We start from the raw sequence: 25581 nt of genomic DNA on the forward strand, positions 1-25581 counted from the left end.
CATGGCACTACTAACAGTAGATTGGAATTCTTCATCAGTACGTACCATAACAAAGGATAGAAATAGTAGAGATGGGCATAGAGACACTGCCCCATCCCTGGCAGTGTCCAAGGCCAGGCTGGACACGGCTTGGACCAACCTCGTCTAGTGGAAGGTGTCCCTGCCCATGGCAAGGGGGTTGGAACTGGGTGGTCTTTAAGGTCCCTTCCAAACCAGTCTATGATTCTACAATTCTATACAGGGGCAGAAGCAGTGCCTTTTGTGGAGACAAGTCTCAGATGCGAGGGAGCATTTGGAGCAGCAAACAAATACAGCAAGGACTGCAGTGGAGACCAGGCAATGCACTTAGATTTTCAATACTTGACACAGCTCTAGGCAAGGCTCAGGGGTAGAACCTACACTGTTCACTTGTTTGAAGATACCCATTTTATAAAAGCTGAGAAATTTAAATGAACCTTCTTCCCCCCCACCTCCCATCTTCAAAGAGTCAGAGGGAATATCACAGAGTATTGTAAAACCATCCTATGTGCTACCTAGAAGAAAAGTATATGTAAAGGAAAACTGAACCCCAAAAATGTTCTCAGTAAGTTAGGGGAAGTTGCCAAATGTTAGGGAATATGCCACAGGTGGCAAACAGAGCATTATTAGTAAACTGGGAGGGAACTGTGCATTAGCAACAAGCAAGGACCCCACACCTCATGACAGACTGGGGAGCACCTGATGACATTACCAGACAACCTGATTTTTAACACAGAACCCCGTATTTCTCATACTGCAGCAGGTGAACCACAGTAGGTAAATTTTTGGGGACAGAAGACAGAAATCAAAGCAAACTGCCACTGGCCCAGCAGAGCACCCGCCCTCCATGGCCTGAGCTGCCCCCCATCTTCCTTCCTTGTGCAGTTTCCACCGGTAACACACCACTCACCAACACAATCCTGTGCCAGCACCTTCTCAGGGCATTGCACTTGAACAATACACTTCAACTCAAATTTCACATCTTTTAATTTTCATTTTTGATTTTTTTTTTTTGCAAACAAGTACAATGAGCTCAGTAGATCCAGTCAGAAGACATGAATACGATGTTAAAGAAAAACTCAGAGTCCAATATATTAAGCATACTTATTTACTTAATCTATACAGAATTGAGTAGATAAAATTTCAGATTCACATTAGTGAAAAATCTCTACAAAATGTTCTTGAAAAGCAAAACAAAGACTGCCTGTTCATTTATCATTTTTCCTCATGAAAGCAGACATGGGTTGTAAAAATAAAGCAGTGTGTTTAGCACAAACTAGATTTCTGCATCACTTTTTTCACAGTTATTTCCATCTACAGTCCAAAGAGGTAGATTTTCTGCAACACCTGAGAATTGAACTGTAACGTAACCAGGTGTAATGAAAGGAAGGACAAAACATTAGAGATACAGCCCTAACTTACTTGTGTACGTATACACACATTTGGGTCTTGAACCACATCCCATTTAGCTTTCTGCAGCTTAATCATGGTGAAACTGTCATTTGGGCCCCAGAGTTTTGACAAATAGACATACTTATTTCTGGCCCCATCAGTTTAACAGCCCAGGTTAAACAGTTTATGGTAGTGGGAGAAAGGCATTCATACCAGTTTACTTAAAACCCCTCCTGGAGCCCATTTGGCTGCAGACTGGCAGTGCAATAGCCTGCTTGTATGGCAGATCAGTTAGAGTGCTGAGCTTATCCTTAGATGAATTTGTGTTTTTTAATTTTTATTTCTTTTTTTAACAACATTCTCTAAGCAATGCATGGAACTATTGACTGGTTTCAGGAAGCAACGTATAGCTCACTTTGGCCAGATAAGTCGATATGATACGGGTATGTTAAGGGTAGTAAAGAGAAAAGGGTATCCCCATTTTAAAAGCCTTTCATCACTTGGGGTTTTTTGCTTCATTCACATATTAAGTCAATAACAAATATATTTGTATTGCTGTTCTATACATCTGTCGTGTCTCTAAAAGCCCTTTAAAATACTCTTGCAGCAGGGTGCAAAAACTCACTCTTGCCTCCATATAGAACAAGCACTATAGAAAGAATTGTTAAAGATACAAATGTCCAAATAATAGATTGTAAAAATAGAAAACTGTATGTCCTACCTTGCCAAGGGTATGATGCATCAGATACAAAGTTTTTCACTTTTCCTCAGGAAAATTACTTCATGCTTAGTGTTAGCTGAAAACCAGTTCTCACAACTACTATTATTTTTTTTAAAACAGTCTGATTCTGTAAAGCAAGTAATTTGAAAAGCAAGTCTGAAATACTTCTTTCCAGTCTCTTTTTATGCCATATGTTTAGCATGATTAACATTTCAAAGCTCCTAGTCTAATGTGACTGACTGCTCACTGCTACCTTTTTTTCATTCCCGCATTGTGCTTGGACCACAAACACAAGCCTTGCACAAATCTAGAAGAAAGATGGCCAGCTTCCCATTTGCTCCACCATTTAAGAAATGTCAGTTTTGCACAGTTCCTCTTAGTGGTATGAGCTAAAACACATCTATTAGGCCTTACATAACCTTACTTTCTCAGAGACAGCTACAATATCTCAATGTACATTACTACAGTGAAAGGATCAGGAGCTCAGTGCAGCCTGAACATTCAAGTAATTTAGCCACTAAATGGTCACGGGCAACAAGGGTGGGAAGCTCACTGAGAGATGCGCTGGATTCAGAAAACCTCTCCCAGGTAAGTGCAAAGAACTTTAAGTACCAGAAAAGGCTACGCATGTTCATATTTCCTAAAATGACAGCAACCAAAACTAGAAAGTAAATACATGGGAACTAAAGTTACGGGTAGCTTGCAGTTATTTCACACATTGCCTTGCCAGAAGTTAAATGTTGGTCCTAGTTTCTTTCAGGAACAAAAGTCAAAATGTGGCTATCAATTTTTCTAGGAATCTTTTTTATGGTTAACAAGGGAGCTTCTCTTGTGGTATGTTAAGAGTAAGAACTTGAAGTACCATCTTTACCAGATAACCTAACTGGGAAGGCACTCTGCCAACTGGAACAGCTTTGAGGTTGAGCGTGCAAGAAATTCCATGTTGTATTTCAAGAAAAGTATTTGAATCTACCTGTTCAATTACAACCAGTACATGCTTAACTTAAATACATTGCATACAAGGCTGTTAAGAGAAAGCCTATATGCTACAGACTCGTGTCTTCCATGCCTCCAGCAGTAAATGTCTATTTTCCAGCCTTTCAGATAATCCGAAGATTGAGCAATGGATTCCTCTAGTCAGGATAACCATGTGATGGACACACTGCAGCTAAGAGGGAAGAACATGACTAACACCCGTGGAATAGGCTACACAACGGCAAAATCCCATTCAGTAAGATTGCTGTGCATTTTTTCATGTATTTATATTTAACATGTTCACAGATAGAGCAAATAGCCCAAACCAGCCTTTATAACACAACCCTGAGAAGTCTGCACAAAGTTGTACACCCTGTTTCACCAGCTGCAAATTGACGTATTTCAAAGCTGTTTGTTCATACCACAAAGTACGTAAAAGCCTTTAACTATATCCTGGACCTTTAGTTTTCCATTCATATATATGAAAACATACTAGAGGGGAAAGCTGACATTTTTTTACTGGCCATTAGACATCCTAATGCAGATAGATTTATTGGGAAAATCGGTATTCTTTAGTATATTGAGTGGCAAATCAATTAACAAAACCAGAATGCTATTATTTAAACCAAAAAGTGACCTGCTGTCACTATTTTCCCCAGAACGATGTTACATCTGTACACGGTCTTCCATGACAGTGATTTGTGTTGTGGGGAGGAAACGCACATGCATCCTTTTATGGAAAAATATTTTCTTTTAAAAAAATGAGGCAGATGTGCAACACAGTTGTGGAAAATTTATAGTTTAAGCTATTTAAAGCTGCTATGCAGCTTCCTGTACCACGTAAGTCCAGTAGTTCTAAGAAAATACAGATATGGTAGAAAAAGTAAGAAAATTTTCACCACAAAACCAAATAGTTACCACCAACAGAGAAAGTTATACACAAAATATATCTCTCAATACAGTGTTTACACTTCATTTTAGTCTACAGATTCAGTGCCAGGAACAGGACTCGTCGAGACAGTCTTTGCGGAATTATTTGCCACAAGTGATTCCACATCAGGTTGGATTCCTGGTTCTGTGTCGGTGGGAGTTGCCAGCTCCTCGTGGGAATTGAGCGTGCAGGACTGTAACACCTGCACAGCTAGATCCACATCTGCTTCTCTGAGAGAAACCTGCTCCTTCAGGACTTCCACCTTCTCATTCAGCTCATTCCTCTCTGTCTGAAGAGCCCTGCATAGCTTTTCCAAGCGCTCCAGTTTTATTTGAAAGCCCTTGTACTCTTTATCTCTCACTGTTTTCTGAAGGACGAAAGACAAAAAACTCTTGTGATCACACTGATTTTGTTGGGTTTTGGTTTTTTTTCGTTAAGTAAAAGACTGACTATTTAATCCTGAATATTAAGTTCTAATTAATCCAGTAGGTCAAATTCCAGAGCAAATTTCCTTAGAATGCCTGACCACTACAGATGGCTTGTCTAAGCTGGAGTGGCAACACACACCTTTAGCAACAAGCAGTTGATACCTATACAACAGCATAATGCTGATTGTGAGGGCTGTATCAGTAAGGATCCTGATACAACGCATTTACAACCCAAATAATGGCAATTATAGGGAGCAGAAGGGCATAAATGGGGGAAATCTACAATCCAAAATCCAGGTCAGCAGGTACCATAGTCCTGGTTCTCTTAACTAGCTCCATAAAAGAACAGAGAAAGATAAGCAGTGCTATAGCAAACCTATAGGACTTAGCACGGCCTAGCAAGATCATACCTCATATACTTAAACTAGACCTTAGACAGTGCAGACAGAACTGTATGCCTATGGTTTCTGTGAAAACTGTTTTAGCTCCTCTTTTACTAGACTACAATTAGGTAGGTAATGGCGCCTCATGACCTCAAAAGCAGAAGCAGTGTAGAAAAGTAACTGATTCCTTACACATGTGTTATTTCCTTCATGTCTGTCTTGGATATTTAAAATTTATTTCTATCACAGCACTGACTGAACTTTGCTCAGCATATTAAAATACAGCAAATTCATTCAGCTTGCATGATTTTATACACATTATCCCACCAATTAAACAATAGCATGAAAAGATGAGGCTGATTTAATCATGAGTTTAGATTTATAAACCAGCTTTTGTTTTTTCATGTCTAAGACCACCAGTACCATTTATAGAATAGAAACCATACAGTAGACAAACCAAGAGGCAGCTACTGTGCAGTATATTCAGTTCTTTAAAACTGAGAAATTGTATGAAGTTCTCCAGGACACAGACTCTAGTTTAGCCATACTGCTGCTTAAATGGTAGTTACCTCTTCAGCCATTTGCAGAAGAGCCTTGTTGTTGTTTTCCCATTTTGTACGCCACACTATGGTTTCCTTTTCCAGTTTCTTAATCTTCTTTGTCATCTGCAATAAACAAATAGAAGACTTAATTTTGTGGCTTGTGTTGCAATGTAGGTAGGTTTACATGAGTAACATGACTTCTTATTGTCACCTTCCAAGTTCAGTTTGAACAAGTTATTTTACAGGGAAGTCTGTCTGCTCAAAATCAACCCCACAAATACAAATTCTGCATTCAAACAAGACTGATCCTTAGAAGAAACAGACTAGCAACTTTCAAGTACAACTAATAAAGGGCACCAGGGAAAGAAGTTTTAAAAAAGCACAGCCAAGAAGACTGAGAAGTATTTTATGCCTTTAATAAAACACTCAAATTAGGATTTAGATATTATGTGTGTTAAAAACCATTAAAAAATGTCCAAAACCATTTCTCTTCCATAATATGACAAATTCTTAAGCCCTACCTTATGATTCAGATTAACTCTCAAAATATTTCATATATTTTCAGAAAGCAAACACTGTTATAAAATCTAAAATGCATCTCAGTAACAGCATGCATGTTTATATTACTTTTTATGAAACCAGGTAATCCTGTAAGTACCTTCTCCATTTCTTGCCTGAAGGTTGTAAAGAGTTCATTACTTTTTGCCATGGTGGTCTGGAATTCTTCAAACTTATCCATGTAAAGAGAAAGCTGTTGGAAAAAGAGGCAGGAACATTAATCCAAACAGCTGTATACAAATACAAAAATATAGTACAAGGCAAAATTAAACTCAAAATATTAGAGGATTAAAATATTTTTTTTATACTATCCTATGATTTCCATTTGAGAAGCATGCAGAACTTGTTTGAAAACCTGCTACTGAAATTGAATATAAAGGTGTCCTGGGTTCAGCAGCAGCAGTCATTTTTCTCCTTCTTAGTAGCTGGTGCAGTGCTGTGGTTTTGACTTTCAGCCTGGGAACAGCGCTGATAACACCGATATTTTCAGTTGTTGCTAAGTCATGTTTACCCTGACCAAGGACTTTGTGAGTTTCATGCTCTGCCAGGGAGGAGGGGAAGCCGGGAGGAAGCAGAGACAGGACACCTGACCCAAACTAGCCAAAGAGGTATTCCATACCACAGCACGTCATGCCCAGGATGTAGAACTGGGAGCAGTTACCCGGAAGGGCCAGATCACTGCTCAGTCGGGCTGGGTATCAGTCGGCAGGTGGTGAGCAGTTGTATTCTCTTCCCTTGTTATTTCCCTTATCATTATTATTATTGGTGGTAGCAGTAGTGGTTTGTGTTATACCTTAGTAACTGGACTGTTTTTATCTCAACCCGTGGGAGTTACATTCTTTGGATTCTCCTCCCCATCCCTCTGGGAACAGGGCGGGGAGGGGGGGGGAAGGAAGGAATGAGCGAGCGAGCTGCGTGGTACTGGGCTTAAACCACAACAAAAGGAGAGTTCTGTGATTATAGAACAGCAATATATTCATACGTAGAAAGGGTATTATGTATAATAAAATGTTTGAAGACATCACAGTTCATCACTATCTCATTTTTGCTTCCCTACTGAAAAAAAAAAAAAAAATCTGGACAAATACAGGAAATTCAGTACATGGTTAGTGAAATCATATTCGGAAAACCTGTCCATAACCAGCCAAATGTAACAACCAAGGCTGGGACAAAATAAATATGATTAATTCCAGAAATCAAATACACATTCACAATTATGAAATCTGCCCACTGAGCAAAGATAATGGGTAGAGAATACTGAAAAGGAATTCATTTAATAGTGAAAAGGCTTACATTTTAACAAGTGAAGAATATTAATCTACAATGACAGAAAATTTTCTTGCCCTACGTCACAAGGCCAATAATCAACTGAAAAATATATTCATTAACATAACCTGTTTTTTAAGAAAACAAAATCCAAAACCTTATGGTTCTTACTAAAACAACCTATAATATCAGTGTGTGATTTGATGTTCTAAGAATACATGACCATCTTCCTAGTCCAACTGAAGGCTAATCAGTTCTCTCAATTCTTATATTGAGGGTTAAAGGACAATACTGTTCAGAACACAAATACTTTATTTTGCTCTAAGATTAGAGACAACTTCATAACAGGAATTAGCTTGGCTTGTCAACAGTACATGATGACTCTGCCGTTATTGTAACTGAATCTTCTAGCTCATCTGATTCTACAGAAGAATCTGTAAGCCCCAGGAAACCACAAACTATACATATTGTTACCATTAAAATGCATAACAAAAAGGCAGTGGCATTTTGAATAAAGGGTAATCAACTACCAAACAAAAAAATCATAAAAGACTAAGCATGGCAAAAAACTACTTGGGATAATTTGGATATTAATGTATTGAAGTTCAATGGAGAGGTGTGCATATGATTAAATTTAATTGCACAAATACGCACACACTTGAAACAGAACTGTTGGAGAGCCTGGAAAAGAATTAGGTTCAGTAAGCATGGAAAAAGGAATGAAATAGAGCTTGCAAGGAGACTTAATACAAAGCCTCACAAAACTGAAGCAGTAAGAGGAATACAACAAAAGGAATAGCTACTGCTTCTCAGATGCTATGTATCTATGTGCTGAACCAACCATTTCCCTCTGTCTTATGTGCTGAGCTTGCCTTTGGACAATGACTGCAGGTGATCCAGAACCAAAGTGCAAAAACTGGAGGCTATTTCTCCACTCACAGAGAAGATTTTGCTGTAGCATTTATAGCAAGAAAACAATCTGAAGATAGCAGGTTTTTGTGGACACTCAGGTTACTAAATCTGAGTAACTACAGAGATAAATGTGACATTGCTTGCTCCCAGTCCTCTACAACAGGATGAGATGGAAACAAGAGTTTCAGAGAAGCCAAGGAATGGTGAAGTAGCCACCACAATGAAAAGATTCTTAAACGTTCATATATTCTGGTCTTTGTAATACTAACACTATTAGTTAAAAAGTATACTAATTCCAGCAATTCAATGTTTAGCACCTCCCAGTTACAGTACTCTCCAGAAGTATTAAACAGCAAGTACAAAAATTTCTTTACAACTTACATTTCACACTTCACTACTGAAGAGTTAACTACTGGAAATAAAAGACAATTAAAAAACACCAAATAATTTTCACAAGTAGTGTATAACATCTGAATGATATATATCTGCATGAATGATAACACGTAGTTTTTCTATATGTTGCATTATGTTCACTACAGTCACAAATATTTTGGTGTTTTCTTTTTAGAACAAGTGTATTGAAGACCACTCCATTAAAAAAAAAGCAAAACCAAACCAAACCAAACCAAAAAATACCTGCTGCTTCAGCTGAGCTTCCTGCTGCTTCATCTGTTCACATTTGTGTCTGGACTCAGTAGCTTCTTTTAGCAACTAAAAAACAAAACAAAAAAACCAACAAACAACGACAATGCAAAAAGCCTTATAATGAAGAAAGTATTTCTATGAATGGCTTCATTTATGATGAGAAAGAAACAAACATTAACATAGCCTAATGGCCATTCAACCATGTTTTCTCACTTCGGCTTTTTTATTACTATACTTTCACATATACAATTTAAAACACGTGCTGGTATGCAGAATTTTTTATTGAGACATTTTTCTAATTGGTAGCATGAGTCAACACTTCTATTTCTGCAGCAAGTTTGAACTGCTAAATTTATGAGTAGTTCATTAACAAACTGTATGCAATTTATTACTGTTTTGTAACCTTTCTATTTTCTACCTCCATTTCTCCAGTCACTAATATTGCCTTTACAATAGCCTTTACAGTCTAGTTCAAACCAATTTTGCTCCAACTTGACACCATTTTGTAGGTTCATTTTTGAAAAGATTTTCATCAGCATATGATTCCAAAATTACGTCTTAAAAATATAGAACAACCCCACACTGGATGATCATTTTAAGATAATACAGGAAAAGCAAGGCTTTGTCTAGAAGTTACAGATACCATAAGGAACATTTGGAAAAAAAAAAAAGAACAAAACAAACCAGCAAACTTCTTGGAAGACTGCAAGTAAATTGCTGATTATGAACATATAAATAAAACATCAGCCATAGTTTTGGAGACAGACAAAAGAGCATATGCTTTATTCTGCGCTTATTATTTCTTACAGCATAAAATCAGAAGCTACAACTCCTGACCACAAGAGTACCTTTGGTGTTTCAGCTCAAGACATTTCCCAGTCAAAGAAAAATCTAAATAATATCCAGCCCATTTGCTGAGAAAATGCAAACAATAACATTACTTGCCTGTAAATATGGACATTAATATTGAAGGCATTACACATACACAAAACTTAAATCTCAGTCTCGCTGTTGAAATCTATCCTAACTTTCAATAGACAGTCCCCTCAATTTGCTGAATCTGTTTCATATCATGAAAAATATGGTTTGGTGGGTTTTGTTATTTATCTTTACAGAGAATTCACTTACAAACTCCCTTTCTCGCTGATGTTTTTCCTCTGCTTCTTTAATAAGTTGTGTAGTTTGCTGAAGTTTGGCATCCACAAGTTGCTGCTGCAGTTCTTTATGTTTGAACACTTTATCAATATGCTAAAGAAAGGAAATCATATCAGTCAAATATAAACAGTGCACAGGTCAATTAAGGTAAATGTACATGTATGGGGAAATGCATGTTGTTTAGAAGTTTCATGCAAAAGAAACAGAGGCAAAGACTGTTTTACATGCCTTTTCTCCGCTATGTCCATGCATTATAACTATGCTTTTTTTGTCTTTCACAGAAGCCAGATGCATATTGTATTAAACTGGTACAATGCTGTAAGTCACTTCACACCAAACATTCAGAAGTCCTGTAACAAGCAGTCTATATACTTTCTTCTAAAGGTGGTGTATTATCTCTAATCCTTACTACAGTTGTTACTTCTAGAAGCTCTGGTCCTCAGTGTTAAAAAAGCTCAAAACGAGCAAAGTTTGCAACAATAGTTTATTTAGCTGATGAAATTCCACAAATCACTGAATTTTGCAGTCTTACATACAACTGTAAGTAGCATGAGGCATCTTTCTACCTTTTCTCTTCCCTACATTATCTCATGAAGGTGGGAACTAGTCTACAGAAAGCTTTCTAACAGTTCCAGGTTTAAAACCAACCAACCTCCCCACCCCCAAGAAAAATAACCACAACTGAATAACTACATTCCAAATCTCCTCTGCCAATTAAAAACTAGCAAACTAACCTTAGCTGTAGAACTCCTGAAGGTCAGTTCTCCCTTTGACAACAACTGCCTGTTTTCCACTACTGTAGCTTAGACTGGCTAGCTTACATGCCGGTGCCAATTAATGTTAGCTCGGTTAGTCCTATAATACAGTCATTTCCATGTCACTGGTCCAAATATATTCTTAAAGCATGATAGCTTACTTTGATTCTGTGCCAACAAAAGCAGCTACATACACAAAGGAGCTTCCCAAAAACCCTCAACCTTAATGAATCAAAGTAAGACAGAATAATTCTTATGCTGGTAAATTTGTAATTTAGAAGAACTTCAAACACCTACTTATGTTGGAAATAACCTTTGGAAGCTTTAGTTCACTCAAACCCCAGTCAGCTTCAATGTCTGATCAGGTTGCTCACATCTGGCCCAGCTGAGTTCTGAATAAAGACAGAGATTTCCCAGTCTCTAGACTACTTATTTCTGTTTGACCACTTTCACCACAAAAGATTTTTCAATGTATCTTGAATTTAGATATGCAAAACCAGACAGAAAAGGCAGCTAGTGGGCTCAACAGCTACTTAATTTTTCACAGTAGTGAAGTAAAAGGAATAATTTATATATATGATGGCTGTAAAATATTACAGGGTTTTGTCCCCTATAAATAATTATCTGATCTTTACAGTCAAGGAACTAACAGTATCCCATTAGAAGCATAATTGTAAGCACCTCTTCTCGCAGTGCATACTGCTCAATGAGTTTCTTCAGTTTTTCCCCCAGTTCAATATTTTCCTGGCGGAGCTTGGCATTATGTATACCATGCTGTTCCAGTTGAGCCTGAATTTCATTCAGTGTAATCTGGAAATGTGCAGTTGCTTCTTTCCGTCTTTCTTCTTCCTCACGTGCTTGCTGCATGTTTTCTTCCTTTTATGAGAGAATATTAATGTGTTCAAGCTAAACCATGGACCTTTTTAATATTTTTTAGTCAGAAACAATGGTAGTATTACACTTCTGTACAGTTTCAAGTTCTAGAGTACCAAAGTTAATATAAGCCACAGTATGTTGTGCTGACTACCCATATGAAATGCATACATAGAGAAACTCCAGAACTTCTAAAGAATCTTGTCTTTACCACTCTGAACATTACACAGAGGCTGGTATTACAAGATGTTATATGAATACCTTTGCAAGTGTAAGAACTACCCAGATGTTAAAAACAGCATCGATTTCCTACAGTGATCATCGATAAGAATATCTTGGCTCTCTTCCATTATACTCCCATCCATTATATTCTGACAGAATTAAGCCTGTTTTGATACCATGCCACTTCATACTGCTATTGTATTTCAGTTGTGCTATTTTTTCCCAGCAGTCATCAGCACTGCTCCCAGAAACAAATATGCCAAAATTACATGCTGCAAGTAATATGAGGGGGAAAAAAAAAAAATAGCAAGTTGAACTATACCTACATTTTTTACCTTAAAATCAGGGACACTTATGTCACATGACCCTCTTCTTCTGGGGGTACAGATAACAAGCAAAGTGATAATTAAAAAGCAGCAGCCTTGATTTTAAGCAGTAGCCAATAAAGTCAGATTCCCACCACCACTGGCCCTGTAACTTATATAAACTAACCTTCAAAGTCTTGTTATGACGCTGAAGCTCCCGGCAGAGAGATTCCAGTTTGCTACGTGCCAAAATGGCCTTGCTATGCTCACTCTGCAAGTGGACTTTCTCCTTCACAACTTGTGCTTGCTTCTTCTGCAGTATCTTCATCTGCTTTTGAACATTTCGACTCTCCTCCAACTAACATTAGAGAGTATATTTATTAAATAAACATAGTGAAACTATATTCTTCTAGATGAGCAGACTGAACAAACTTTTACACATTTCAGATGAAAGAAAGTAAAATAATTTCATTAGACCCCCAAGTTGACACTTAAGAAGAAGCTTCCATCATCCTACAGACAATTCTAAATGTGTAAGGACAGAAGATGGAAATATACAAATTCCAACTTAGCTTTTGAGGATCAGGGACCATGGGCCTGCTGACCATGGGCCATTAACCTGCATTCAGCTACAGGGTTAAAACTAGCTTTGAGAAAGAAGGATGTGGCAGATATAATTAAAAAACAACTGAAACTGGCTTTTCAACAGGTCACAATGTTTTCCACTCCTATCTGCAAGGTACACACAGCTGTTTATCCAACAGGTCTCTCTCTAGTATCAGAAACAAAAATCCACGGAAATGTGTGCACAGTTCTTTCTTGGCAGCAGGAGCTCCTACCAAAGGAAGGAGTAATTGATACAAGTTTGCAAAATGCTAAGGTATTTCAGAATGGAACAGATACAACTAGCAGCCCTGACAAATCAAGTACTATTAAAGCTGCACAGCTCAGACTTTGATGACTTAAGAGGTCTGTAGTCTCAACCATTTGAAGCAAATTTTTTGTTGTACCTCTTTAGGTTGTTTAGACTGTAAATGACAGCGTTAAACTATGTATATGGTGCTGACTTCAAAATATATTCTATGAATATCTAGTGAATAGAAGTTTCTTGCATTAATATCTAGTTGAAAGTAAGTTCCATTACACAGGAGTTTTGGGCTCCCCAAGAAACCATATTATTTAGTCTGTTCTGTTGTAAAGAAGGTAACAATGTTAAGTGTAACACTGCTCCTTATTAGGTAGTGCCTCAGCCTTGGGACACCACAGGAAAAGAAGGCTGACAACAAGGAACATCACCATGACAGAATAATAATACAGTGCTGGTTTTTTGAAAGAGCTCAAAATAATGTTGAAGCACAGAAGAAAGAATAAATACAATTAAGCGCCTCCATGACAACAGTAAATTAAATGTATATTTAATCTAGTTTGGAGAAAAGAAATGTTAAGGGAATATTTTGATATTCAAACATAAAAAGCCCTTCTCTTGGGTGGCCAGAAAAAACACTTAAAGTGGCTGTGCTGTTTGCATACCTATGAAACTTCAGGCCTGTAAAAGTATGCCAGCGTGAGACCTATCACCATGGATGCAAACCTTCCTGCATCACAAATTGATCTCCTGATAGATTCCAAATTAGGAAAAAAAAAATAACTGTGGAAGATCTTTTGCCAGGAGAGAGGCATTCCTACCTTTATTGTACAGTCCTTTTCATGAGACACCACTGAAAAACCTGACAGTGAGCTTTAAAGATGATGAATCTTTAAAAAAAGAAAAAAAGCATTGTAGGTGCACTGTCATAAACAGTTCAAACCTCTGCTGGCATTAAAGCTGACACCTGCGCCAGTGGTTCATCACCACTATCATGAAGAAAAGAATGCATCTTAAAAGGAACACAGCCTAAACTTTCTGAGGGAAACAGAGTACCTCTAAGACTCATTCAGCTAAAACAGCTATTGCTACACCTGGACAACTTCCCACCCAAAGTCCCAACAGTTCTGAGCATCCTGGGGAAAGCAACTGGTTTCCCAGGAAGGTGACTAACTATGGACTGTGAATGCTTATGCTACCTATGGACTACAGATCCTCTCCTGGGAAGGGAAGAAACAATGTGAACATGTTTCTCTCCTGATTGCCTTCAAGAAGAAGGCTCAAAATTAAGATGGTGCAGATCATTTTTCTTCTGCAGAAGCAAGGAATTCATGCGAACCTAGCCCCTCATGCAAGCCATCATCATCACTGTGATTTGACATGGGAGTTGTTTGCTCAAATAGAAAAAGCATCACATGCACAAGCAGCTGCTCATAAGAACTGATTTACTGCATTTTCCTCTCACAGTATCAAAGCTCATTTTTAGGTGGGCTCCTCATCCTTGAGTTGCACTATGAAAGTATTATTGTATCGCTTTTAAATGAAACTGACTTCTTATAGAAGCTGCTGGTTTTGAAGGAAATTAACTCATGTGAACAAGAACATGCATGTGAGAAAGCTAAAATATAACAGAGCTCCATGGAGGATTTAGGATTTCCTGAACAGAACTAATTTAAGTCTATTCTTAATTAGTATTGCCTTTGTGAATAAAAAAGACTACCTGCTAGCTCATCCTGAAAGCTTGGGAGACATCCTTAATCTCAAAGGAAAAATAAATTTATTTCAAAAGAGCTATGCTCCATGTGGTGCAGCCATTATGTCATTTTCAAAACCACCTTTGTGTATAATACACCTGACATCTACAGAAGGAAAAAAATCTCATGCTTTTGTCAAACTCCTCAGTTATCTTGTTTTACATTCATTTTGTAACTGCAAATACAGTGAGAAAGCATGCACACAGTATTTCCAGTCTTTCCGTTCTTGCTGTTCCTGTCTCAAGATGAACAAGGCAAGCGTTTTGGCTCCAGGGGCATTCTGAAAAGTGAACTCATGAGTCATATGAGTGTGTCCCCAGTATTCTGATCATTTAATTTAAAAAATAAATTATAATTTCTCCTACTAGGGGTAAGAATGCACTTTATGATCAATCACTGCTAACTTTTTGACTTTTTGGTTTGTTAATGAAGAAATGTTACTTTTCTATCAATTTTTTTGCATAATCAGAAAGCACAAAGCAAAATTAAACCTAAACCTAACTTCCCCTGCCCCCCAAAAAACACTTGAGTTAACTTAAACTTTTTCCAAATCTCATTATCCCAATATGTTCTTTCCCTTTATCCTAAAGGGTATAAATTATAAAATGCTAGCACAAAAGCATTATTGACAGAAAAAACACTAAGAAAATAATTACTCCCCAAAGAAACTCTAAACTTCTCCGTTAATCCTAATGCTATGCTTCTATGCCAAGTTTTAAAAGTTATCATAACTTATTTCTTTGGATTTAGGCAGTCATGTAGAAGCAAAATGACTACATGCAAGTTTGGCTAAAGCAATACCCATAATAAGCCTGAGCTTGCTTTTTCTTCCCCTACCAACACTGTGAAATAGTCAAAATTGTTACTGTCCTGTATTAGAAGTTCTTGCATTCCATAGTTAATATTAACACATGAATAACTCTTGCTATCTTTACAAATTACTTACCAGATCAGCATACTTCTTGCACAAAGCTGCCAGCTTTTCTTCTGGTGTAGAAAGTGTGTTCAAGGCTTGCATTAATAACAATACTTCTTTTCCTATGAATTGGATGGAAACCACCATATTGAGAAAAGAAAAAAAAAAGTACCAGAAAAGAGCCTATCTTTAGAAGTAAAATACAGATCCATGAGAAATTAGCAAGAACTAAGTTGTTCTCTGATTTGATAGCTGCATAATCCTAACAGATGACAAATGAGAAGCCATCACAGTGAAAATTTGTTTTGCCTATGTGACATTACATAACTTTGATAAAGTTACAAAAAGTTACTTTAACCTTAAAACCACAAAAATATTTTTATATATATTTTTAATAGCACAGATAAAAAGAAAAATCTAAAAGAGCAAAATTTAAAAGGTTAAGTTTTTCCTAATAAAGGATATTCACACAAGTGTTTTTAATAAGGTTCTGGAATTTAAATATCAGCAGTGCTTTGGTAGCATTGAACACCACAATCCCAAATGTAAAAGTTAATCCAACAACCAGAAAGTTAAAAAAGCTGATTAGTAATTACCACATTATTATTATTGTTGTTATTAAAGTTCCTTTTAAAATAGCATTACCAGCTGAAGGATTCTTACATCTGCATTACGAATTGCCTTTTCCTAAGCAGAAGTGCACATTTTCTCAGAATATATTGTTAAAGATGACAAGTTTTGGCTACAGAGTAAACCTGAGACAAAGGCAGAGCAAATGCATAGCTATTTTATGAAAATATTAAAGCCATTTAAAAATCAAAATGCTGAAGAGAAAGAACATACCCAAAGTTTTCTCCTTGTGTTTTTCACTCTCCGGATCTTGCTGGCCATCAGGTGGATCAGTACGGGCTTCTTCTCTCCCAGGAGTTTCCTCACGAGACTCTTGAGAGCAGCATGTGGACCCCGGGTGCTTTCTATTCTTTGTGATACACTCAGCTTCTTCCAATGAACCTGTGTTTTCCAGGCCACAACAGTTGGACTGTGCATGCTGCAGTGGTGTGTCAGACAGTTCATCGCACTTGCTCTTCACCAGCTGATCCTGGTCATTCATTCCCATCTCCTGAGAAACAACTTCTTCCATTGCACCAACCACCAACTTCAGAAGGGAAAGGAAGAAGTAAACAATCAATCAACTATACTTAAAATTAAAACCTTCACCTTTCTTTTGCAGGGACAAGTAAAAGTAAAATCCCATCCTTATTCACTGATACTCACGGTTGTTAACTGTGACAGTAAGTAACTGTAGACAGAATGAGCCTAAAGAGTAATGAAGAAAACAGCATACAACAGTCCAAGATACTAAGTACTCTTTTACAAAACAAATTTGATACCTTGTAATTGCAAAAATGTTTATACTCTAGAAATAAAAAGTTCCCATGGAAATTTGTTCTTAAAGCTCCAGAACTACCTGGCTATCATCTGAGCACACAATCTTAAATGCAAACACTTCTCCCATCATAGTTCTTAAAATCTCACAAATCAACACTAAGTATACCAAACCTAAAACTCAGCAAGAGTTTAACTAGCTTTATGTATTGTTATCTGAAAAATAAAGTACATAAATTTGAGACAGGAGGACAACATTATTAAAACCAACTTTATTACATATTGGTTCCAGAAAAGTGGAAGATACCAGTTCTAAAATAACTCGAGATAATACTGCAAGAAAGAGGGGGAGGCAGGGAGGGAATTAACCTACTAGGAAGTCTAAAGAAATACACAGAAATACACTGATAACAAACCTAGGGTAAGAGTTCAAACTATCTCAATCAGAATGCCAAATAGGAGTGTCAGCTCACGACTGGAGAATATCTGTTGTTTTAACAAGAATTATAGACACAATTGGAAGCACATCCATTATCAAAATATTAAAATTCACATCTATGAAGTCATCAAAAAAAGTAAGTATTAACTGGCTTCAGATTTGGAGTCCTACTGCCTATGATTTTTAACAATACATTATTGCTGCTCAATTAAACAACTTTCTCTCCAAAGATTTCCTAAACACCCAAAGGTTTAATCATTTAACCAAAAGTTAAACATCACCAGTTGTTTTAGAACTGCAGTGATATGTCCAGTATCTTGGAGCAGAACACCTGATAATATCACTCTATATACTACTGAGCAGCTACCGAACCCCTCTCTCAACCACGAGGACAACATTCTCAATTTCTAGATACATTTAAGGCTGACAAGAGAAATTCAAGGGGGTGTGGTTGGGTAGTACTTGGGGGTGGTATTTTTTGCTGTCCATTTCCAATCCCACTATATAACATGCATCCATGGGTGAAAGTATAAGCAGAGCTGAACTCACTTCACTGCCAAAGTGATCATTCTAATTGATTTGTTTTCAGTGAACGGAAAGTAAGTTTTCTTAAAGTCACAAGAAATTATAAAAGCAGGATTTATATGCAGAATTTTGTTGTTTAAGCACAAATTTATTTCATATTACCTTATATTTTTAATATAAAAAATGTGCTAATTCTTAAACCTGGAGTTTGTACTGGGCTTTGTATTCTGCACAGATGTACTCCTTTCCTCTTCAAAAGGAATTAGCCAATATCAAAAGAATGCAGCCAACACTAATAATACATTGTGAGATATATTTCAACTCCAAATTTGTTCAGCTTCAAAGAGTTATTTAAAAATCATTAAACAAATGTGTGTTAATATTGTAAAAAAATTTATGACAGCTTAGCTGTTCTCTACACATAAATAAAAGTCCCTTGTTTCAGACCTTATTTCAAGGCAGATTCATTCTTCAGAATGATGGAATTCATACAGTATCTTTCATGAATGACAGTAAGTTTTTTAACTGCAAGTAATCTGCACACACATTTAGGAGCAACTTCTGACTTATAAAGGAAGATTCACTTTCACAGCTTTTTACAAGTGTGGAAGTGATGCATGTGGTTTATGGGAGAAAAAACCCAAAAAACCAAAAAAAAACGCACTCCCAATTTTATTCACCAGTAATGCAAGACAAAATACTTGATAAATGCCTGCAAAGGTAATGCAATAATACAACTGCTGTAAAAAATAACCAAGCCCAAGATTTAACAGTTGACTTTTTAGAGCTGTAAGATGCATATTTTTTCCTGTCTAGTTTTAAACTGTGGGGCTTCCATTGGCATAGGAAAGGCTTACCCCTCCCAAGTTTAGGGTCAGCTAAACAAACAAGATTCTTCTTAAAAAAAGGACAAGAAATGTGAAAACAACAGAGCTTGCTTATCCTTTTCATAGATAGCAATGTCTGAAGACATGGTACAGATCTCCAAAAATCATTATTCATACAGAAGCCAAAGATATGATGTCACATTAGGCTGACAAGACAGGAAAGATCAGAGGTATCAGATCACAATGTGTTACCAGAGCAGACTTGCAGTACCATCACAACAGCTGAAACTTGCTTTTTTTCTATTACATAGGACATGAACTTCCAGTTCAGATACTTGTGCCTAAGAAGCCTGGCAAAAGGTAGGGAAAGTCTGCTCTAAACTCGAAAATTTCTGGTTTGGCACAGTATTTCCAGACCTTCTGAAATCCATAAACAGACTCCCATAAACTTTTGAAAGCAGAGCACAAAATTGCCAGGAACTTCAACAGGCAGCTGAGAAGGCTGATTGGCTCCGTTTGCGGTTACACATTGAACAGCAGCAGCTCTCGTTATCACTTCATTCCCGTTTTTCATAGCCGCCTCTGTTGTGCTAGCCACAACATTCATGCAGCTTGTTCTAACAGTTCATAGCCAGACTGAGCCTCAGTCCCGCTCACTGCACAGTGATAGGCAATCCTGCCGACTAGGAGAGCTAGCACGATGGTTGGAAAGAAGCCAAAGAACGAGACTCACTATAAAAAGTCAATCTAATCACAGCCGGAGCACAAGGAACTAAACAAAAAGCACCAGTTAAACAGTTAACACTGACTTCTGAGGTACCAGAACACTGTCAGCAAGATGACGTTCATGAGAAGCACTGCTTCAAATTTAAACAACCCAGAATTGTTCACTGGTTTTCATTCTGCCATTTCTGGGGGAAAAAAAAAAACAACAAAAAAACCCACATAAAAAAACCCAAAACACAAAAAAACCACCCCAACAACAAACAAAAAAAGCCCTGAACAACTACTGGCAGGAGCATACATGTGACCAGTAAGACACAAAATGCCCACTTCTGCTAGCAAACCATCTTAGAAACCCCAGCTCTTGTCAATTCAGAGCTGGCAATTAGCATGCATATTCCACAGCACCTGGAAGTTTCACAGAGTGAACACCACCACCTCATTAATTCAGCAAGGCTTTTGCAGCAGTCAAATTAGGTGTCAGTCCAATTCCGTAATGACAATAACAACCTCTTAACTCTGAGTATTCTCCATCCTTTGTCAAAAAACCCACAAGGATTTTCAGAACTTCATGCTCATTCTCTGAAGTCTAACAGAGCAGGCAGAAATAACCTACCAGAATACTGAATTGAAGAAAAAGATTTATGTACAAGCATCTTGTAAATCTCAAATATCTTTGAAAATAATAGCCATAGTGAAAAAAACTACAGAACTTGACAACCTTCTTTTGACTTTCCAGTGAAAATGGAAGAAATCCAACCTTAGTGACAAGCAAACATGCTCCCTGCAAAACCAAAGCTCACTGTGGCAGTAGAGAGATTTTGTAACAATATCAAATATTCCCAGCTTAAATAGAATTAAAAAAATTGGTGACCACAGGCTAGAATACTGTATTTAAAGAAGTGGTTCTACCAGCAGCTAGAGCAACCCTGATAACATACCAAAAACAATTTAAAAAACCTAGTTAAATTCTATCAAGTTGTGGTCTGTAAGTTCTAGCAAAACTAACAGTACTGGCACAACATAAATACATGAGAATTTTAGTAACTTAGATTAGAAAGTGGTTTTAAACATGGAATTCTGCTATTGCCTGACCAGGGCCACAAACAGTAATGGCTAGATGACTTCCCAATTATGACTAACTAAGAATTTTCCCCATTAGCTGTCACTTTAGATATTAACACATAACCAGAAGTTTGAACAGCCTTCCAACACTCAATATTATTCTTAAATGCTTTACTATACGTAGTTCAGATTTGATCTGTATAAAGCTTCAAGCTGGAGTACAGCAATAATAAATGTCACACAGAGAATGTTAAGTACTAAACCATTCTCTATCTCTGAAATTGCATCCCCTTGCCTCCCTTTACTAAGACAATGGTTAGAACAACCCCAACTATTACCTCTATCTTTTCAAATGGGTGCTCATCAGACTAGTGAACTTCTCAGATCAACATTCCAGCCAGAACACAGCATTTCCAACAGCTCATTGTGTAATAGTGCTGATTCAGTACTGACCGAATAGAAACAAAACCATCCCGCCAAAGACCTTCTACTGAAATCACCACTACCTTTTCTAGTTGCTACCATGCTTCCTCAGCTTCCAATCTGCTGCTTCTAACCAACTTTAATGATAGGAGGCCTATAATCTGAAGGGCCAGAATTAAGACTGTCACGTACCTAGAAAGATGTCCAGTGAGAGACAAAGTATGCTGCACAGGTAACATGTAACTTCTTTAGATCACAAAATTGTTTACAAAAATTCAAAACTCCACCATTACAAAACAAGATACTTGCCATCTACCCAGCTGTTAAACTAGCTATTAAAAGATGCTGACACTTCTGAATTAGCATATCATCTTCAAGCTATTTAAGACAGTCATAAGTCAAACAACTTTAGGATGCCATGCGGGAAAATTACTGGTAACATCGCCCCTGCTCATCCCCAAGTTTTCATTCAGTCTTTTGCTATGTTCTCTCAACATGCACCTAGATCAAAAAAAGTGCGCATCAAGAAAACTCTCAGTATCTAAAAAATGAGAGTACAAGAGAGATATCTTATTTATGTAACTGGCTATGATCACAAGAGTCTAAGCCAACTTTACTTCAAACAGTTCTGCTTCAGTAATGTGCATCGCACATCAGGACAAAACAGACACTTCGGCAGAGCTTCCCTTACCATGCCAAAAAGTATTAGTAAGACTTATTTTTTTGTTCTCTTATCTACAAGAGCCCGTAACACACAGTCACAGTGCTACCTCACATACACTGTACTTATCATTGCTACTACATGGACTCAAGCACCTATATTTTATACTCCTGTGCATACACATACTCAATCTTTTCCTGAGAACCCTGTACCTCTCATTGAAAATAAAACCATAAGCAGAAGCTGCACCCACATCCTTTTTCTCCTATATGCTAGGAAGTTACCCTAACAACAACAACAAAAAAGTACTGGTATTAATCTGTCAAAACATCTCCTACAGTGACCATAGTAGCAGATAGCCTGCACTGTGAGAAGACTTTTACAACCTTAGCCTTCAGAACTGCTAATACTTTCAAATAATATCATGGAAGCTTCAGAACAAATGTATGTACACAAAACAGATCTTCACAACTGTAAGATAATCTAAATATATAAGCAAATATGTAATCATTGCTCAGCATAAGGCTCAAGAAAAGTCCATTTAAATAACATCACTCAGCTGACTACATCCTCAAACCTACCACACATGTAACTTGGCATAAAAGCCTTATAACCCTTACCCTGACCACTGCATTCAAACAAACAGAACCGAAAAATACCTGTAACAGCAAGAAGTACGTAATTTCTCATAAATGTTTATGGTGTATAGCAAATGTTATGCTTTCTGCATCCCAGTAATTTACTGTTACCTGCTAATACGGGAAAACTTATTTTGAAAACATTTGTGTGATATACACTTTTCCTCAATACAGATATTCAAGAAGAGCACACTTAACCTAATTATTGTGCTAAAAGAACAGTCACTCTTGGTAGCAATGTTAATCATGTCTTCTCCATAAAAAGTAGCATTTTGGGATGCCACAGAATTTGGGTTTGAATTTAGCAGCAGGTGCACCTTCATCCACTGGTCTAGACACAATAATTCAGGTGCTTGTGACCATAAGACTAACTTATTAAGGTTATTTCTCCATGCAATAAATACTTCCTTATACTGTGTTCACTGACCTGGATGATCATGCAGTCTAATTATACCTTTCTGAAAACGTGGTGGCCAAGGTGCCTTCCCCACCGAACTACAATCTTAATTGTGAGATCAGAAAGTCACTTCAAACAAACATTTCACCTTGTTCTGTCATTACGTTAAAAATTATGTGCTCATTTACCTACTTTCAAAATACTGGACTGAGGCACCTGCAGTACTGCTCATCATTAGTTTCAAAGCATTGCAAGCTTGGAAGTAAGTCCCAACACAGCAGGAGGATGATTAAGAAACACCTACTGTGGAAACCTGCATTTTATCTTTATAAAAGCCAATGCAAGGTCGATGTTAACAGACCGCTATTAACACTGCTGGCCTTACATCTAAGAGTAAGTCTCTAATATTGTTTCAAACACATTCTTACATGACCTTTGCTTCTGGTCCTTATTTTTGTGTTACCTCTTCCATGCTTCTTGCTCTGACTTTCATCAACCTCATGACGCAGAAGAGATTCCTGCTTTTAAAAATAGCTTTATTTACCTCAAGCAACCTCAAATGAAAAAGAAAAAAAAAAGTTTTCTTTTGTATAATTTTTTTTTTCCTCTGTGCTCTGAAAAAAGTAATTAAAACCATCTCTTCCCTGCTTTCCTTTAAGACATTAAGAATAATTCCCATAATTCTAGGGGAAAAACAAAAAAACACTGGAAGAACCCAAAGCTTAAATGGAAACTTTCAGGGCACTTACAGGGCAAAGTGCTGCACATTTCACCAGTCTTTTTTTAATGCAAGGGACTGAGACGGGTGCTAATTAAGAAAATATTTAATATGGCATGAATCACTTCCACCAATGAAGCTTCACTTCCTCTTCTCTATAAACCTAATAGTTTTCTAGTCATCCATATTACATTTCTGGGAAAAGCAGGGTAGACAAGTTTCGAATTCACAATGCAAACAGGTCGCAAAGAACCTAAAAATAAAGAAGCTCCTCTGTACCAAGGCAAGGGGAGGAATGCTGCAAGAGATTGCTGAAGATTTTTAATTCACAAAAAAAAAAAAAAAAAGAAATCAAAGTAAAATTTGCTTAATATTCCCTGTCATGTTTCACCTTTTTAAAATGCTCAATTCTATTCCACTGCGGGTATATGAACTAGCATGGAGATGCTGGTTTGTTTGTGTGTTTTAGATTTTATTTGTATTTTGTTTTTAATCATCAGCATCTGCTTTCGTTGCAGATGCTAAAGTTACTTACATGCCACTTCCCAGTGAGGAGGTTCAAAAAAACACACAGCACATGAGATGGTTTTTCTTTGAGGAAAAACTAGCTCCAGAGCCTCCTAAATCTCTCTCCAAGAGCCAAAATAAACAACCACCACCAGCAAGTTACTATTTATGGGACGTTTTCATCCTTTGCAGCACAGAAGAAAGTTCCCAAAAAAAAAAAAGCCACTTGAATTTACGTAAGGACACAGGGTGAGATACCGAAGTGGCACATGAGATTACCGTGGCAGTTCTGTCACATCAGGCAGCGTGTTGGTGATGTCACGGCTCAACTACAGCACATTTTAAGTCTTTGCTGTTCGCTGCGCACATATTTTAGGTTTTTCCTACATGGACACGCAACAAGACATTACTGTAAAGTCACCGAGAACACCGTCGCTTTCGGTGGCGTGTCGGTAGAGGAAAGAAAATGAGAGAAAGAACCATTTTTTATCTATTTCGAAAGATAAGGAAGCACTCCCCCCCACACACACACCGCGCGGCAGGCAGGCAGGCAGAGCCTCCGCTCTGGCAAGCGTGCCTCGCACCTCAACCACACAGCCCGCACCGGTGAACGCCAACTGCCGGCACGGTGCCCGGCACCTCTAGCTAGCGGGACCACCGTGAGGGAACGACAACAGACGGGCAAATGCCTCTCAGACGCCGACCCGTCCCCCCCCCAAACCGGGCCCCGCCACGTGCCGCTCCCCCCACCCCCACCAAAGGCCCGCCGCGCGCTCGAGGCAGGGACCGCCCCTCGACCCCCGGGAAAGGGACATGGAGAGCGGCTGGAGCCAACCCCCCGGCCGGGGAGATGCGATCGCGGCTCCTCAGGAGAATGCCGACCCTCAGACACACATGCGCGCCTGCAGCGACGCGGGTCCAGTCCCGTGAGAAGCGGAGAGGAGCGTGGCCCGCCCCGTGCCAGGCCCCCGAAAGCCATGGAAGCGGCGGGGGCACGGCCTGCCCCAGCCCCAAGCGCTTGCAGGGTGCCGAGGCCGCGTAGGGACGGGGGAGGCGGGGAGCGAGGCATCACAAGCCGCCGGGTGGGAGCGGGAGCGCCCTCCCACCGTGACCGGCTGCGCGCTGCCTCACCTCCGGGCCGCCGCTCGCTGCTACCGTCACCGCCACCGCTTCCTCCTCCTCCTCTCCGCTGTGGCTCTGGCGCCGGCTGCGTCCCTGCGCGCTGCTGCCGCTGCCACCGCTGCTGCTGCCTCCTCCGCGCGCTGCCTCCGCTCCGCGCGTCGCCATGATGTGACGGCAGCATCCAAACAAGCTGCCGAGATCCGAGGCACACCGGAAGCTCTCCCTGCCTGCCTGCCTGCCTGCCCGCCCCTCCTCCCTGCGCAGCCAATCGCCGCGCGGTCCCCCGCCTCACGGGAGAGGTCACCGCCCTCCTTGCCCACTGCTCCACCGGGAGCCGGCGGGAGCACGCGGGGGTCTTGCGGGAGCAGCGGACTGCGCTTTCCGGCGTGCACCGCGCGGCTCCCCCGTTCCTAGGGCATGCCGGGAATTGTAGTCTGGCCTGCCGCGGGGGGCGCCGGGAGATGGAGTCCCGCCGGCGCGGGCTTTGGGGCGGGGCCGCGGGCACGCGGTGGTGTCAGCGGCCGGTCATCGGGG

General features: G+C 38.9%; 1 protein-coding gene across 2 annotated transcripts; it reads right to left on the bottom strand.

Annotated features, from left to right (window-relative positions):
- Positions 1–987: 987 nt before the first annotated feature.
- Positions 988–25377, bottom strand: TXLNG (taxilin gamma). 2 transcript variants are annotated; one of them, XM_080614442.1, is made up of 10 exons: positions 25057–25377; positions 16460–16772; positions 15647–15738; positions 12269–12439; positions 11363–11557; positions 9900–10019; positions 8763–8837; positions 6049–6141; positions 5418–5513; positions 988–4404 (listed from the first exon to the last, which is right to left on the bottom strand). In XM_080614442.1, exons 1-10 carry the CDS (start codon positions 25210–25212, stop codon positions 4084–4086), a joined length of 1632 nt encoding a protein of 543 aa, XP_080470568.1. In that variant the 5' UTR covers positions 25213–25377; the 3' UTR covers positions 988–4083. The 2 variants fall into 2 exon arrangements, with proteins under 2 accessions (XP_080470568.1, XP_080470569.1); XM_080614443.1 differs by lacking the exon at positions 25057–25377 and adding an exon at positions 24205–24481.
- Between the last annotated feature and the right edge of the window lie 204 nt (positions 25378–25581).

Source organism: Psittacula echo, assembly GCF_963264785.1.
Source record: "Psittacula echo genome assembly, chromosome: 3".
Classification (NCBI taxonomy): domain Eukaryota; kingdom Metazoa; phylum Chordata; class Aves; order Psittaciformes; family Psittacidae; genus Psittacula; species Psittacula echo.

Excerpts from the sequence above, each read along its gene's own strand:
- TXLNG (XM_080614442.1), bottom strand. The coding sequence starts at position 25,212 with ATGGCGACGCGCGGAGCGGAGGCAGCGCGCGGAGGAGGCAGCAGCAGC. Across the intron at positions 15,739-16,459 it reads ACACAAGGAGAAAACTTTGG|GAAAAGAAGTATTGTTATTA; the intron begins GTATGTTCTTTC and ends TCCAATTCATAG. Across the intron at positions 6,142-8,762 it reads AAGCTCAGCTGAAGCAGCAG|CTTTCTCTTTACATGGATAA; the intron begins GTATTTTTTGGT and ends TTTTTCCAACAG.